General features: G+C 39.2%; 2 protein-coding genes across 3 annotated transcripts; one reads left to right on the top strand and one right to left on the bottom strand.

Moving 5' to 3' along the window:
* Positions 1-1,141: 1,141 nt before the first annotated feature.
* CYP97A3 (cytochrome P450, family 97, subfamily A, polypeptide 3) lies at positions 1,142-7,086 on the bottom strand. Its single transcript, XM_008791312.6, has 15 exons — positions 6,587-7,086; positions 6,256-6,487; positions 6,064-6,135; positions 5,869-5,979; positions 5,587-5,778; positions 5,309-5,470; positions 4,953-5,048; positions 4,767-4,868; positions 4,388-4,420; positions 4,210-4,290; positions 4,009-4,091; positions 2,764-2,895; positions 2,351-2,411; positions 1,839-1,904; positions 1,142-1,745 (listed from the first exon to the last, which is right to left on the bottom strand). Exons 1-15 carry the CDS (start codon positions 6,877-6,879, stop codon positions 1,533-1,535), a joined length of 1,929 nt encoding a protein of 642 aa, XP_008789534.4. The 5' UTR covers positions 6,880-7,086; the 3' UTR covers positions 1,142-1,532.
* A 2,624-nt stretch (positions 7,087-9,710) lies between these two features.
* Positions 9,711-16,144, top strand: U11/U12-31K (RNA recognition motif and CCHC-type zinc finger domains containing protein). 2 transcript variants are annotated; one of them, XM_088706004.1, is made up of 2 exons: positions 9,711-10,539; positions 15,678-16,144. In XM_088706004.1, the coding sequence occupies exon 1, from the start codon at positions 9,759-9,761 to the stop codon at positions 10,533-10,535; it is 777 nt and encodes a 258-aa protein (XP_088562130.1). In that variant the 5' UTR covers positions 9,711-9,758; the 3' UTR covers positions 10,536-10,539; positions 15,678-16,144. The 2 variants fall into 2 exon arrangements, with proteins under 2 accessions (XP_088562130.1, XP_008789535.1); XM_008791313.6 differs by lacking the exon at positions 15,678-16,144 and adding an exon at positions 15,233-15,613 and having other exon boundaries at positions 9,713-10,539.
* Positions 16,145-17,903: the final 1,759 nt, after the last annotated feature.

The raw sequence follows: 17,903 nt of genomic DNA, 5'->3' as shown, positions 1-17,903 counted from the left end.
GTTCAACTTACCTTGATCAGATAAGATTGACTTGAATAGAGATATGAATCCATGATCGGTTCCAATATCATGTTCATTTTACACTGGACTCCAGAAACTAAGAAAAAGAATCAACAATATGTATCAAGTCTTAAGAACAATAAATGGTAATTGCTATGGAACTTGGTTACTTGGGTCTTCAATAAACAGCTTAAGTCAAATGTTGGTGAAGTCATGTCGTCTCCTGCCGTCACGCTGTCACCTTAGAAGACAATGAAGGGTAATGTTTTGCATAATCTGAAGTTTCCACTGCTTAATCAACTCGACGATCCAAAATTTAGGAGATGGTCGTTGCTGGTTGTCTAATTATGCAGACGCTACGGGTTTTAATGCTCAGGATGAAGATCCAGACGATACCAATCTTAAATGAGGAAGGGCAGGTGATAGGTGAGATTTGTAAATATTGATGTAAATTACAGCTTGTGATTTTCCCCTCCTTGAGTCAAAAAAGAACATTTTAATATAATTATATATTATGTTAACTGCTTTAACCATGTTTACAGGAATAGTTACTAGTGATGTATTCCAGGTGCTAGAAGCTGTGGATGTTTAGTCTGCAATCTCATTCATGATCACTCTGCATGTGTAAGTAAATATGTTCATAATGACGCCAACCAATATGAAGCCATCAATCTCTTAAATTTGACCTGCGTATTGCACTGATATTTTTCTGTAGAATTGTACCTGTGGTAGAGATCAAACTGGAACTGGGTATTAGAAAGCTCAAACCAGACTAGGCTATGAACAATGGATAGCTAATTTCAGTTTCAGGTTTTGGTAGCACAAGGATAGTTGAACTGGAAATATTTAGGTGAAAGAACTCACATGGTTTTTAACAAACCAAAGAAACCTATCCTATATCTGAGCTATTCCAGTTGAGAACTTCCTCTTTCAGTTTTTGTGCTTGTAAGTGCCTGAAAGTTTTCATCACAAGGAACAGTGCTGTCATGTATGTTTTAAAATGGTTCTCTGAACTAACCCACCCAACAAGCAACAAGAAAATAATATCTCCAAACCAATGATGCGGCACAACAACATGAATAATCTTAGGAAACTATTTTATGAAGCAAAATATAATATATGAAGGCTGTCCCAAAGAGGATTTCTTCAAGCTGATTATTTTAACCGAATTTTGAAACAATCTATCACAAGTACATTCATGATCAGCATTTCTATAAGCTGATCCTTTAAACAATCTATCCTGCATGAATTAGGCATCATATGCACTCCCAAGCCCTAGTCCAGTTCATCATGCTGGACATTACACTTCGAAAGATAGCAATTCCTATTACATGGCACTGGTCCCTTTATAACAGCAAGTGGAAGGACAAGAAGCAGCTTTTATGATGCAGGTATTTCCAGCAATATACATACAACATGGGACCTTTTGACAGCTTGGGCCAACGAGAATGCCAAATTCTGAAACCCCTGGAACTTTTTGTAGGGAGAAATAACCCCTTCTTTGAAGAGTAAACGAAAAAAAGGCAGTGTGTTTATGACATTTGGGCTGTAGAGACTTCACCTTCCTGATCCTCCTCAGATATACTGCTGCTAACTGTAGATGGAGTCGAGCTTAGAGGTTGATCACCATCTACCCTCAGTATTTTTGTCTCTAAATTGGGGATTATGGGAGGCATAGTCCTGCGTGTAACAGTCATCTTCAATCCCTCAGTAGTGTGGATGGTTGCTCCTGTTGTCATCCCCACCTGCATATATGAATTTTCATGCTACATTAGAAATGCTGATTGTTGACATCAGAGAAGTTACGATAGATGTTTAGCCAAAGGTGAATGACTTACAGGCGCTGCTCCCGGTGCCATTTGAAAGTTGAATCGTCTTGTAAGCATTGCTGTTGCTACCACTGTCTGCAGAAAAAAAAACATTAGTTTATAAATGCATCCTTGAGAACGCAAAACTTCAATATTTTGCATCCCACGAACTCAAGTTATGGTACACCCTATAATATAACGAATGATATTCTATTATAAATATGCTACTCCTTTTTTCCCTTCTTTTGTGGGCTTATAAATGTCCAGCTTCGAGGATAGAAGTGATGGAGGAACATATTAAGATGCAATGTCCTAAGCTATGAGCTCTGGATCGTAATAAGGAAAGATTCTTGGGTATGGAGGAAGTTTGTGGGGAAGGATGTAAGAAAAGGTTATACTGATGGAAAATGGAAAATGACTTATCGTAGGACTGATTGGTAAAATAGGTTCTAAAGCTGAAACAGATGGACAGAACGGCTTATGACCTGTGGTTGTGTTTATGATTCACACCTTCAAGAACAAGCGAGATCTCAGAGAATTACCTCAAATGTAGCAAACATGTCTCCAATACACTTTCTTGGCCCACCACCAAATGGTAAATAACTGAAATAATTGCAGTTGATAACATGAGCATAACTGCAGCTTAAGTATCAAACACTAAATAAAACCATAAAAACAATACGTTTTCCACAGAAAAACTGTAAAAACAAAGATCCAAGAGTACAACTGTCCTATGATGTATTGACTGTTGTGGTCGGATCCAAATGGGATGTTGTGCTGTGTATTTTTTTTATGTGTTCATATGAAATTTTAAGTTTCTTGCACTGATAATATAGAACATCTCTTTTCATGAGGGACTTGGAGTTACAAAACTTGATTCACATCGACAGCAAAAAACAAAGCAACATAAAAGAACTAAAATAAGAAGCAAAAAACTTCGATTAATAATGCAAACCTGAAATTTTGATTAGTCTCATTTGGATTTGGTCCATCTAGTGGCCATCTTTCAGGATTGAAACTATCAGCATCAACCCAATGCTTAGGGCATCGATGGAGGTTCCACACAGAAATAAAAATATCTTCACCCCTATCAATCAAAATAAATAAATAAAAAAAAACAGAATCTCAACAATGTTTTTGAAGTATTACAGTCAACTTTAATATAACAAGAACCAAAGCCAGTAGAATTGAAAATCATTTCATTGCATCATAGCAGAATATGCATCTGCCTGTTTTATATAGAAACACAGCCCGTTGTGCTCTTATTCTGAAGGTTGCATGCGCATGTACGAGCATGCACACATGTGAAGTTGACAGCATGTGCACATGTGGTTTATGGGATAAAAGTAACATAAGAATATTGTCAGGCAGTAATGCAATTCAGCATTGTAATCTACAGATATACAAGGTCCATGTTCAACCTAAAATTCCAAATCATTTTTTTATAAATCGATATAAATATGTTTTCTTCAACAGGTGTCAGGGTTATCCATGCATAGGGGTCCACTATTTACCCATGCAAACCTGCCAGAATTTATTCAGTTGAGCTTGAGATGAGCCTCTGGTGTCCTTTATTACCCCGAAATTACATCCCTGCTTTTCTCATCCCTTTTCCGTGCATGTTGGCTGTTCTAAATTTGCTTCACTTGCTTCATCAGAAAATTTAGGTTCTCCCATATAGAATTATTGGGATTTTCTTTCCCACTAAGTACTCTGTTCTGTCTTTTGCAAAAGCCCACCTTTTCTCTTTCCTATTCACTGAGTTATTTTGCAGTCACTGAAGTTTGCCGGATAGTAGTTTTGGGTCAACTCCATCCCCTTGAGCATCCCTAGCATATGCTTTGGATCGAATTTTGTTTGACATATGTCCTTTATGAGTTGGAAAAACTAGACATCTCTTCTCCATCTAAACTGAATATCATGCGGCCCCTTATAATGTAAACTGATATGTGTAATTGAAGTAAGGGAGAAAGAAGAGACACCAATCCAAGCAAGTCTCCATAGCAAAACCTCAAAAGAGAGAAAAAAGTTCTTAAGAACATCCAGAAGTGTCTTTGAGTAGCTTCTTTAAGCAGGTGAAGATAACTAAAAACTCCGATATACCATATTTTATATCGATAAAAAATTAACAGAGCAAAGCCATCACTATAATCTTAGTCAAAATTGGGATAAATATTCTTAAATGTGATAAAATTATTACCGTTTTATCGGGTACTTCCCAAGCACATCATCTTCAAGAGAACGGCGAATTAAAACTGGTGGTTGCGGGTAAAGTCTCAATGACTGCAAAATAATTTGAATTTGTGTCATTATATTTGCCTAGATGACACAGTAAGACCTCCTTAAAGTGTTTGTGAATGAGCCACACTGATGCAAATCAAAAAGAATCACAAGCACTCACTTCATTGATCACTCGTGTAGTGTACTTTAATTTCTTCATGTCTTCAATTGTTGGAAAGCGATCCCCTAAAATGGAGTCAACCTGAAAACCATGACCAAACAAAGCATTTATGGTTTTTGAAAAGAAGAGTGAAGTATTAAATTGTTTAATCTTATGTATATAGAAATGCTCAGTTTACCTCTTCTTGGAGCTTGGCCATGACTCCTGGCTCCTTTAAAGGAAAAACATAAATTATTTAAAGCAGAAAGTAATATGTGCATGAAAGCCATAAACTTTGCAAGAATTATGTAATCTGTCTTTAGTAAAATTATACAATAATATGTGAGTGAAAATAAATTTGCATGCATAAGTTGTACATTAGCAATTGCCTAATAATAGACCATAGTCTAGTCTCCTGCCAACTGTATTGTGCACATTCCGGGAATGCTAATGCAGCTACTTGGTTGCAGTAACCCACAAGAAGTTACCTAGGAATTGCAGAATGTTATCCAAGCTTGGTAATTTGCAGCAAAATAAGAAAATTATGCTTATGCAACTAGTAATCGGATGATGGTTACCTTAGAAAGAAGATAAAAGGTCCATGTTAAAACTGCTGCGGATGTTTCATGGCCAGCTATAAGCATCGTCATCAAATCATCACGAAGTTGCTTGCTAGAAACCTAATACAAGCATTAAAGAATTTAGACGAACATGTTCAACTGCCAAATATACAAACTTCAAACAACACAGAATTTGATGCATACATCATCTCCTGATGCCAGTAGAAAGTGAAGAATGCTAGGATCTTGCTCATTCATGTACTCCTCATGAAATTGCAACTCCTCTTGCTCTACCATTCTCTGTAATCATGAACAGACGAGCAATTCAGGCTAGTACAGAACAGTTAGTAATATGTTGCATAAGTACCGAAATGCATCCAGCAAAGTAAATATGTGTTTGCTCAGATGGTATCCATAACCTTCTGAAGTTATATTATCTTTAAGTTATAGCAATAACTTATAACCTGGGGAATCTTAATCTGTTGAATGCATCAAATACTGGGGGCCAAAGAAACTTATATTTTCTACCACTGAACATCAATGTAGTTGACAAGAATTACCTTGCAAATAGCAATCAAATTATCAAGGGTTCCATTGATCAACTTAAGAGCTTCTGCGACCTTCTTCTGCCGTGGGGAGATATCTTTCCATATTGGAATTTCCCACGTTGGTATTGGAGAAGTACTTCGCATCTCTGCTTCTCTCAGAACGCTGTAAACTGCCTGTAGATTACATGGAAAGAGATATGTCATATCACAAACAGAAAACATGAAAATGGACAAGATATGTGAGTAAGTGGATGCAAACATGCAAATGTAAAAAGAATTAAGATAAACACCTCCACTATTCCGTTATCATATGCTAAAGAGTCAAACTCATAATTGAAGACAGCCTTGCCAATGATATCCAATGTCAAGCGTGAAAAGAGCGACTCCATCTCCACATCCTCTCCATCTGATGCTGCAGCATCCAACTTCTCGCAGAGCCTATATGAAGCTTCTCCAAAGAGACTGATCATGGAAGCAACATACTGTTCACAAAACCCAGTGAGGACACACAAAGAGACAACAGAAACAAAACCCAGTCGCTGAATTCAACCGATCAACAAAGAAGTAATTGCCTTCTGATGCAATGCTGGGACGATGGCACGTCTCCGGACCCGCCAAATCTCACCGTCAGCTGGGATTAAACCCTTTCCCATCACAAACTCCAGAATTTCTGCCAATATACCCTGTATCCACCAAAACAAATACGTATACTACCATCAAGAATGGAAAATTTGATAAAAAAAGGAAAGAAGAAATTATCGGAATACCTTGGAGTAAGCCTTGGAATTATTCCTCAGTATGTGCTTAGCTATCGCCGGATCAGAAACGATCAGAAACGACTGATTAATTTTTTTTATAAAAAAAAAAACCCGAAACTTTAGCATTAAGAGAAATTTCCCATTCTTGCCAAAAAGTAGTACAAACAGAAGTAGTAGGAGCACTGAAAAAAAATTCATTACCTTGGGGCCAAAGGTGAGGCGAAAGATACCTCCATAGGTGAGGAAGAGCTCGTAAAGAGGGAGAAAGAAGGCCTGCCCTCCCACAGCCCTGAACGACCCCTTGGCCTGCGGGATCTCTGGCCGCTCCCCCTCCGGCGAACCATCCTCGCCGGCCAATCTCGACAGCAGCTCCTTCAAGAGCTTCCCTGGTGGCCCCAGCTTCGCGAGCCCACTCTTCACCACAGAAATCCACCTTTTCTTGGAAGAAAAAGGAAAACAATCAGTAACCAGTCCGTGGAAGACGAGGAGCTAGAGATGCGTGGGAGGAGGGGATGAGAGAAGGGATTCGGACCCGGATTGCTGGGCGGTGAACTCGCCGGAGGCGATGCGGGCGGCGAGCTGAGCCCGGCGCTTCTCCTCGAGGAGCCGTTCGACTTCCTTGACGGCGGGGTCGTCATCTCCCTGGTCGGGTTGGCCGTTCGAGGAGGAGGAGGAGGAGGAGGAGAAGCATCGGAGCGAGCGCCGCCTGTGGGGCAGAGAGACGAAGCTGGGATTGGGCCTCTGGTGGTGTGACCGCGAGGGGAGATGGGAGAATTGGAGGAAGGGGGAGGAGGAGGAGGAGTAGAGATTGGACGTAGAAGCCATGTCGGGAGGAAAGGTTGTGGGGAGTAGAGGGTGGTGGTGGTGGTTTTGGGTTTAGATTTTTAGGGCCAAGAAGAGAAGAAGGCGAGAAGATGATGAAGCGGGTGAAGCCGGCCACGCGGCCGCCTGCGTGACGCTTTTTTTTTCGCCTCTTTGTTTTGTACCTGACCGGGGAACCCTCGCGCTTTGGAATCTTCAGTCACTGTGGGACGGGGATCAGCCCCAGATACGGAGATACTGCGTACTACTGCTAGGAATGTGACAAATATACGAGTGGAAGGCGTATTTTGGTGAAAATGGTCTTCATGAATGGAAACGAAAGAAGGGGACGTGTCGATTGTTTGAGGTGGGATTTCAGTATTTTGTTTTTTACTACAGTGGATGGCTCATATACTTCTACTATAGATACATCCCAAAAAAAATAAAAAATAACACACCAATCTACAGAGTTCCTCCAGAGTGATCAGCCGCTTACGAAGCCTCCGAATCCATGGCCACTTGGCCTCTTTGTAAACATACTTGGCTTGGAACACAACATTGCCTCTCATTATAGCCTGAATGTCCTAAGTAGGGGGTGGTGCCCATCCACGCCACCGATGTCCCTCTGGATCAAACCAATCACCGTGGCTAAGTCACCCTCAAGCAGCACTGTTCTGGGCCGCTAAACACGTCGTACATTACCCAAACCAGCCCACATCACTCTAAACTTCGCCTTCGGAATAGAGGTGTCGAAGATCTAGCACCCGCCAGCAGCAATCATCCTAGAGTGTGGGCCTTTGATGATGAAACCTATACCATCTCTCCTGCCACCATCAAGCACGCATCCATGAGGAAACTCGGGAGTGAGGGCCCTCAGATTAAAAACACCATCCGAGGCGCTATAAGAGCAAAGGTAGAACCCCAAGTGCCTCAAGCTATTAAAGGTTCATTTGATAGGCCAATATGGGTGACCCCTGCCACTTAAACTTGGGCCTGCTCCATAACGAACTTGGGTGAAGAGAGGCCTGCTCCAAATATCTAAACGTTTGTAGCCAGTTGGATGTGGTAAGCCGTATAAGTTGCCATAATAGCCACCTGCCGAGTCTGACTGTCTGAGGGGCGGTGGTCCATCATCTAAGTGCCTGTAGAAAGGGGCCCGAGTGGCACCGCGCATCGGACGGGATGTTGACGAACCTTCATGATGGGTGTATAAATCACATGCAAGAGTGGGTGCACCAAGACATGTGATTTTGGACATGGTTACTTTAACCGAAAGATGCATTTCTTTTTTTGGGCAGCAAGTGTGAGGATTCTAAACGTTGGTATAATCTTTGTTTTTCTACTGAAAAAATTTATTTTCAGTTACCATGGATCACAAATGTAGATCATATACAATATCAATTATTTATAATTTCGAATCAAAATTAACCCTTTTTTTTGGGTAAAAAAATTAACCTTTATCAAGTCATAGTAGGGCAATCCAAGAGAAAGATATGGATTTTATAGCTCCATTGTTGGGAACGCAAGCATACATGTATTTACCAATTTTCAGTCTCTTATGAAAAAAAGGAAAAAGAATAAAAAATTATCTTATTTTAGAATTAAGAGAAAACTATTGGCTGCTTCTAACTTTTTTCAGGATCATTTTGGGATAAATGCAGCAGCAAAACCTTCTTAGGCCCTATTTGGGGGAGTTTTTGGAGGGCCAAAAAGTACTTTCTGCCCTCCAAAAGTAATTTTAGATAAAAAATGGTGTTTGGTAAAATTTTCAGAAAGCTGTTTTAGCTTTTTCGGAAAGCTAAAGACAGCTTTTGATGCTGTTTTCAGCTTTGTCGGAAAGCTGTATTTTTGACAAAAATGCCCATATTAAAATATAATAATTACATAGTTTGTCCCTTTATTATGAAAAATTAATTTATACTAATAATTATAATATTTTATAACTTTATTATTGTACTATACTATAAATATAATATCATATTATATTATATCATAATAAATTAATATATTACGCTAGATAATTATGTTATATTATAAAAAATTAATTTATACTAATAATTATAATATTTTATACCTTTATTATTGTATTATACTATAAATATTATATTATATTACATTACATCATAATACATTAATATGTTATTTTAAATAATTTAATATTATGTTATATTATGAAAAATTAATTTATACTAATAATTATAATATTTTATATCTTTATTATTGTATTATATTATAAATATAATATATATTACATTATATCATAATACATTAATATGTTATGTTAAATAATTTAATATTATGTTATATTATCAAAAAAATAATTTACTCTAATAATTATATTACTATTATACTATATTATAATAATATTATTTTATATTACAATAATATTATACTATATCGTATATTTATGTATTAATATATATTATGTTTTATTATGTTTTGTTGTATAATACTATGCAATATTTTTTATGATAATTTTGTTATACAAAAGTACTCTCTCAGTTTATTTACCAAATATATGTTAAAGTATTGTGACACTTTATAAATGTAGTTACTAAATAGTAAACAACTTTTTATAATAGCTCATAGCTCTACTTCCAACCGCTTATATTAAGTTATTTCACGTTATATACTTATATTAGAATAGTTATTCGGCAGCGAGAAAAGTCTGATTGGAATTGTAACTCTATATTTTAAGTTAGATTGGCAAATAATGTACAAGTTATCTGGCACTTTATTCCTGCTCTATTCCCGAACATAAAGCAACCTGATTAATTTAAATAAATCTTGTTACAAATGAGTTCCTCAACAACGTTGGCGTTTCCCATACGCGTTTCTAGAAACATTATAATAAACAGCAGGGGTGAGGGATAGGGAAGGGAGAGAGAGAAATCGGAAGAGGGATGGGTCGGCGAGGAAAGGAAAGCGACGATGAGGACGACGATTTCCTCTACCGCTACCCTCTTCCCTCTTCATCCTCCGCCGTTGCCTCCGGCGGCCACCACCACCACGAAGCCACCGCCGGCGGCGCCTCCAAGGGCGGATCCGGCGGCCTCGCCCCCTCCAAATCGACGGTATACGTCTCCAACCTCGACTACTCTCTCACTAACTCCGATCTCCACACCATCTTTTCCACCTTCGGCAAGGTCGCCCGCGTCACGGTCCTCAAAGACCGGGTCTCCCGTCAGAGCCGCGGCGTCGCCTTCGTCCTCTTCGTCTCCCGCCACGACGCCGCCGCCGCCGTCCGGACTATGGATCGCAAGGTCCTCAACGGCCGCACCATCTCCGTCTCCATCGCCTCCGACAACGGCCGCGCCGCCGAGTTCATCCGCCGGAGGGTCTACAAGGACAAGAGTCGCTGCTACGAGTGCGGCGAGGAGGGCCACCTCTCCTACGAGTGTCCTAGGAACCAGCTAGGCCCCAGGGAGCGGCCAAACCCTAAGCGGGCCCGGAGGGATGCGCAGCGCCGTGGCGGCGGCGGCGTTAGGGAGGATGACTGGGGATCGGATAGTGGGGATGAAGCCGGGTTCGAGGATGATAACTGGGCATCAATAGTGGACACGAGGGGGGCCGAGGAGAAGGCGAGGGGGAGGGAGGAGTGGAGAGATGATGGGAAGGATAGGAAGAAGAAGGCGAAGAAAGCTGGCTACTTTAGTGATGAGAGTGGCGAGGACGACTAGTAAGGTGTGCTACTTTCCTAAGCTCTCTCTCGATGTTTTATTTCTTTTGGTGTTATTCTGTGTGACCATGGAGAAATTTTCTTCTACTCCTGCTTTGCTCTTAGGTTGTCTTACTCTTTCCCGCAAGAATTGATTCTTTTTCCGGATCAGATCAAAACAATTTGGTATAGGACTAGAATCATTTTCGGCTACTTGTTTTTGAAGAACTCATGGATCAGTTGTCTGTGATGGAAGTCAGGGTTTTATATAGGACTTGGACGAGCCTGGGGTATGGATGAGTATCTTGTTCTATTGAACATTTGGTTTGCCGAATATATATCGTTCGAAGCGTTTTTAAGCGTCTTTATAGTTTGTCTGCTTTGACGTGGTGTCTCGCTTGAGTTTTTAAGAGAGAGATGTCAGAGAGTTGTTCCAATTTTGGACCAATCGACCGTGTAAATGGGGTCTGTAAGATAACAACTCATTGTATGCTCTTTAACTGGAGCAAACATTTTTGGCTGAGCTTGTCTCTTTGAGCTATCATGCCTTCAGAAGTGTCGGATACACTGCATTGTCACCTTAGTGATCAGTGTGTGCATTGGTTCTTGAAACTAGTCTAACGTAGTCGTGTTTTTAACTTTTTTGCAAGCTTGATCTAGGTAAATCCGAAGGTAATGTGGACAGGGTATAATCATTTTCCTGTTCTCTTTCTACATTTTTGGCTCCTCAGATATTTTTCTCATAGCAACAAAAGATTACAACAGGCAGACCTTCTTTTCTCATCTTTATATAGGCTTTTAGCACATTTCGCAATGAAAGTGATGATGGAAGGTTAAGAGTTTTGATGTTGATACAGATTTTGGAGCCAATAACCTCCCTTCAATATGTCAATAATGCTCATACTGATGGAGTTGATTTGGCTCAATTTAAGAGAAAGAAATTCTCAGTTTATGCATTTGGAAGTGGCATGAGTATATATGAGTTTATCTTAGTTAGAGTTCTCTAGTGAAGTTGATGTTACTTGGATTGTATGTGCTTTGACTTTTGAGAGCTTATTACATTGGCTTTGAGATCAAAGATTCCCGGTCAAGTTCTTTGACCATATGCAACACTTATAATACTTAGGAACCAGAATATTTATTTGGTAATACGGTTCAGGGGGCTTTGGGCACAAGACTGCCTTGATTCACCAGTTTTGTTGAACTATAGTCGTGATTAATCTTGTTTGGAATCCCGGTGAATTAACCAGCAAATCTGAGTGGATTCTTTATATATAGTGGTGGAATATGTGAGAATAGGGTACTATTCATCTAATGAGGTGGGATAATGCTTAGACCAATAGAGTACGGTGAAGTTTTAAGTTGAACCTTACCTCAGGTAAATCGGCATAGAGATTGTGCAAATCAGGTGAGAAACAAGTAAATTCTTTGGGAGGCTAGATTCTATGTGGTGGACTAAACCAATTAAGACAGTATCCTTCCTCCTGAGATGGATTTTGGAATCTTGAAATGATCTGCATAGTGGTAATAAGATACACGGCAGGTTGGGGATATAAGTTTTTGATAGTATTTGCAAAGGAACTGCATTATGATTTGATTCAAGTGGAACATGACACAAGCATGGTGAACAAAAGAAGGAATAGGCACGCTAGCATGGCGATGTAGCGAAGAAAGCTAAAGTTTTAATAATAAGGAGTTTTAGGAGTTTAGTGGTTTCCAATCTATTCTATATGTGTGCATGTATGTATGTACCACCTTAGGTAAATCGGCATAGAGGTTGTGGAAATCAGGTGACAAAAGAGTAAATTCTTTTGGAGACTAGATTCTATGTGATGGACTAAACATATTAAGATAGTATCCTTCCTCTTGAGATGAATTTTGGAATCTTGAAATGATCTGCATGGTGGCAACAAGAAACGGCAGGTTAGGGATATAAGTTCTTGATAGTCTTGGCAAGGGAACTGCATCATGGTTTGATTCAAGTTAAACGTGATGCAAGAATGGCGAATGGATGAAAGAATAGGCATGCTAGCATGGTGAGATGAGAGCTAAAGTTTTTATTATCAGGAGGTTTTGGGAGTTTATATGTATGAACGTGTGTATGCATGTATTTATGTGTGTATGTTTATATGTATGTATGATGCTTTCTAATGGAAATCAATGATGGAGCTATCAGCATGAAAATTATCACCATTGATCATGCCCATGGACTAACAGTCATTTATTTTGGAGATCTCTTGCCTATGCATCAAGTAGACACAAAATAAACAATAACAATATAGCTTGTGTGCTAAAGCATTTCATACACCATATAATTTGCAAATGTAAAATTTTGATCTTGATCTAAATATTTTAAAACACATATAGATCAAATTTCAGCTGATTTGGATACTTCTAGACTTTAGATCAAATAAAAACATGGCATCGTACCATTAAAAGTGTTCATTTTTCATCGATTCAATGCATGAGTGAAAGAACTTAAAAATATATGATATTTTGTTTCGTCATTTTGTCTGCCATAGATCATGATCAGTGGTTTCGATTTTCATTTTGAGAGGTCCATGCAGTGCTCTAGTTAATTTTTAGAAAACCTACTTAAAAAGAGAAAACTAGATGGCCAGCCACTATGGTGAATCGCAGTCACATATGAGAAGTTAGCAATGTTGTCCATGAAGATTAGCAAGGGTCTTGTTCTTAATAAAAGAACAAAGCTCCCAACTATATGGTGGTTGAGCATTTGGGGACATTTTAAGGGGCCAAGTATTGCATTATTGAGTCTTTAGTTTAGTTTTTGCTGGTCACATATACTAAATAAGCTTTCTTTTCTATTTATTAAAGGAAGATATCATAAGGAGTTCACATTTCTTAGGAAAGTGTAGAAGAAATTATAATTGGCTCTTACAGTTTAAGAAGGGTTGTTGCTACTGTAATTTTATTAGATTTTGATCTCTCTCTCTCTCTCTCTCTCTCTCTCTCTCTCTCTCTCTCTCGCAGGCTCTCTTTTGTTGATTTATGTTGCAATTGTATGGAAGTTTGGTCCAAGGGTTTATCCTAAGAGTACATGCAAATTTGATTGCAGGCTCATTATGCATCATGCTATAGTGGAATTTGCTTATCTGGTTTTTTTTTGTGGCTTTTGGGAGAAATTTCATGTCATAATAATGCTTTTAGGAAGGAAAAAAAATTAGTTATTGCACTTATCCCTAAACAAAACCTTGATGATGTGAAAGCCATGGAATTTGCTACCTTGCTTAGGCTTCCATGTGATTGCAGCTCCAAACATAGGTGAAACAGCACCTATTTTTGTAGGTGGGTTGTTAAAGCAGTCCTTTTCTGATGTCTTTCTCCATCCTCTCCTATCATTTTTAGGAACTGTTTATTCAGTAGTCAGAACACCCTTTATGCCCTCATCAGCAGGTTAATGGTTCCTGGGCACCATATATTTCTTCAGAAGTTATTTCACATTTCTCCTGATGACGGTTGATGGCATAAGTCAATTTGGGGTGTGATTACAGCTCCATAATTTTGATCATTCACGTAAGTTCTGTACATGGAGCTACAAAGCTAATGGTACTAGGTTAAATCTACATTATCAAATATATGCCTACACCACTGAACTTATACCGTAGCTGTAAAAAATTTGAACATGCCTGTGGTTCCTGCAGTTAAATTCAAAATATGGTTGATTATAAGCAAGTAGACGCCTTAGGTGGAGTTGCAATAGTCTTGGCTGAGACTGTAACTTAAAAAGTCCGTTATAGATGACCATAGTTTTAGCAGGCTGATGAAATACATGCCTGGTAATATTCCTGTGGTCCATGCAGTCATATCCACAGAGGACTATGGTGGTCCTAGATTTTCTAATAGAAAGGAAGTAGACATGAGCTACCTGGAGCGAGATATTATCTAAGATAGAAGGTTCAAGAGTCTGGCCAAATACATACCAGATTGAGATATCCAGTGCTCCTTTTCTAGCCATGCATCGACCTGGATACGAGCTATTTCTTATCAGCTTGCATGATAACACTTTTAGAGCACAAACATTCGGCTATACTATGCTGATGAGGTAGTCTTCAGTTATGTAAATCTCTGCTGAGGTATTGGCAACTCAAAGTTAAGTATTTTTTCACAGCGAACAAGCAACCACTGCCTGCCTGGTTAGCTGTGAGCCTTCGGCAAAGAGGAGTGGGCTCATGAATATCTTGTTGAAGGATCATGGTATGCATGAACTGTAATCACCTGAATGTTAACAGGGTTCAGATGCTAGGAAGATGGCAGTAGAAGCCAAATGTTTCAGTATGAATGAGAGGAATGTGTGAGATCTCTTGGTTATAACTCGTAAAATTTGATATTGGGACTTTAAGATTGTCTTGTGGCTGCTGTCAGTTTGTTTGCATTCGTGCTTTCACGGATCTCCTGGTGAAATATTCAACACCGTTTTAGCTTTTCCACAGGGATTATTCTCAAAAAAATCCATGAGATATCTTTATCTTAAATGAGAACTGAGAACCATGTGAAATTGCAGTATCTATGAAATGAAGCAAATTCTGTGACTATTTTTTGTAGATCATGTGAAATTTCTGAAGGATAGGATTTCCTGCTTTCTCATACAAAGTTTACCGTTTGACATCTCCCCACATGTTCTGCATAAATATGTAGCAAAAGTATAAATAAAATGACTTTACCGGTGTTGCTGAATCTGTTTTTATCTGTTCTTAGGCAAGCCGATCCGTGCAAGAACTGCAGGCGACCTGGATGCTATGCCAGAGAATGCCCCAACCTTCCTCTGTAAAAATGGAACTCAATGCTTCAGCCATTTTCCCCCCCTTACAATTTGCAAGTTAATCTCCACCGAGATTGCAGCGAACCTGCAGCTAAGCTTGGATCTGCTTGCTCTTGTTCTTTGTCATCATTTAATTGAGGCAGCTGTTTTATGACAAGGCATAGATAAGGGCTGATTGCTAACCTGAGTCAAACTCCATTTGTAAACTTTTGCTGCCTTGATTCATCTCAACTCAGAAATCAGATGCTGCATACTGTGACATGTATATGCACTATGATTCTAATTAGAGCTTTCCATGATCTCAGTTAATTTTTCAATTGCTCAGCGACAAGGTATTCGAATGTCTAGATTTTTCACCGGCATCAGGTTCATGATTTATAGGCACATCGCCTTGGAATGCACTGCTAAAGACGCTATGCGGGAACTGCAAAGAGCCAGAGCCAGTGGTATTTGTACCCTTAGAATGAACTTGTATGCAAACTGCGCAATTTCGAAGGGCAGCGCCGCAAGGCAAAACCCGGAAGTACTTGGCGAATGGGCCGGCCATCAAGCTGGGACTGCGTGTGGAGGCCTGGTTCACCTGGCATTTGGGTGCCCATCTGAGAGATACTCGTCGACGGTTTTGAACCGTTTTGATGAACGGCAGCCATGATGCGAGACATGGTACGATGATATACTTCATCTCTGTCAGATGTATGGAATTTTTAAATTTTTCGTAGCATAGATTCTTTGATTTGTATTGGAGATCGGGTCCATTGGTTAGGAGTATATTTTCCATGGCGGTAAACTAAACTACTTTTTCCACTATGGTTTCTGCTACGTCCGATTAATGCTGAATTATTCTCAAAGACTTTATTGGTATTCTTGGAATATTCACTTCTTTGTAGGGAGCCTTTGGAGCATTATATGCTATTTTGGTATTGGATTTTCATACTGGTACCATGCTACTATTCTATCAGTACATCTCATATAGGGGCCGATTTAGCATACCGAGCGCTAGTACCTTGTACCGCATACTAATTTCAAACTAGCATGGTATATTCTGTATCATCTAGTTCGGTACAGTATAGCATACTTTTAGAGAGTTGATGGACGCCGTGGATTTTTTTTTTAAGTTCTAGCGTAACAAAGAAATCGCATGCCAAAAAAGAAAAAATACATTAGTATTGTCCAAACTCTCTTATAACCTTCTTCTCCAGCGTCCCATGTAGGCTACCAGACCAAGATCATGGAATGGCACTAATGTTTCAAAAGGCCAATGGAGTAGCAGATTGGCTAGCCAGTCTTGCTCGTTCATCAGGTACCATGCAACTCTGGAAACATAATTTTTCATCTAAATTGTGTGATAGCCGTGGGGCTGAAATGCTATTTGGTTGCATTCTACGGTAGTTTGATTAGCGATGACGACTGTAATATGGTGTGCATCTCCGGCTTTGGTTGCTAATCTTATGTGAAATGGATCGGCCCGTGACACCAGGTTCAACAAGTGAACGTATCTTGCGAGATGGGCCTAAACACAATGTAGGATATCAACGTGTCAGGTGCAATCAGCTCACGTATTGGCACATAGGATGATATGAAAAATAACAATAACAATAATAATTAATACTACAACTCCTAATAATAATAAGAGAAAGAAGAGTAGGCTGACGGTCCTGAGCCTCCTTCTTGCATAAGAGCGAGATTTTTTAGTGACAATCCAATTTTTGTTATGTTAGTATCCGTGACAAAGTCCAATATCCTTGTAATTATTGCAAACCTCGGAGTTGTGCCATCCACCCAAAAAGACATTCTCATAAAATAGTTTATCCTAATTTAGAGGCTAAGGGCCTCCATAAAAGAACACATTAAAAAAAGAAAGAAAGGCAAATGAAAGAAGGTTACTTGGCTGGCAAAGCAACAACCTGCCCTTTCAAAAGAAATGCAAGAAAAACAGAGGGAGGTCAATGGTTTTGTATATCTTAACATTGTTTTGTAGGGTGGCCCTAATAACACAACCACCGACGAACCTCGAAAGCCATCAAGGCTTGCGACGTCTATTTCTTTATTGAGCCTTGGACTTATTCCTGACAAGGATTCTCTATGATCAACGGTTTATAACTATTTTATAGTCACTGTTCCCCAAGTGGGATTATATCACAATCCCTCTCTCTGTTCTAAGCATCAATTTCCTTCAAACTCAAATGCCTTGGCTCGTCGTTCACTCTACAAGGGCCAAGGCTGCTATGATTTTTTTTTATTTGATGATTTGTATGCATCCTTTTGTCTTTGATGGACACTCCTCTAATTTTGTAGTGGCATGCAAGATACAAATACTGGCTGATTGGCTAGCTTATAGTTATAGTCTTGAAGAAATACCACGTCCATATGGTCTTGTTGAAATACTATCCACAGTAAGAAAAAAGTATAAGAGGAAAGCTTTTATCTTATTTTGTTTATTTTCTCACCCATACCTGTCTCTCTTTTAGATGTATAATCTTTATGAGGATCAATTGATAATGATTATTGGAGTAAGTTTGGCCTTTCATAATTTTAGGTCATATCTGTTGATTTCACTGCTAGTCTATTCAACTATTACTAATCCAATAAAGCTGCTCCTACTTCATA

The sequence above is a fragment of the Phoenix dactylifera genome, chromosome 10 (genome assembly GCF_051530095.1).
Source record: "Phoenix dactylifera cultivar Ajwa chromosome 10, Ajwa_hap1_PhDact_Kaust_v1.1, whole genome shotgun sequence".
In the NCBI taxonomy this organism is placed as follows: Eukaryota; Viridiplantae; Streptophyta; class Magnoliopsida; order Arecales; family Arecaceae; genus Phoenix; species Phoenix dactylifera.
The sequence above is the reverse complement of the archived record's forward strand: the minus strand, read 5'-3'. Positions and strand labels throughout refer to the sequence as shown.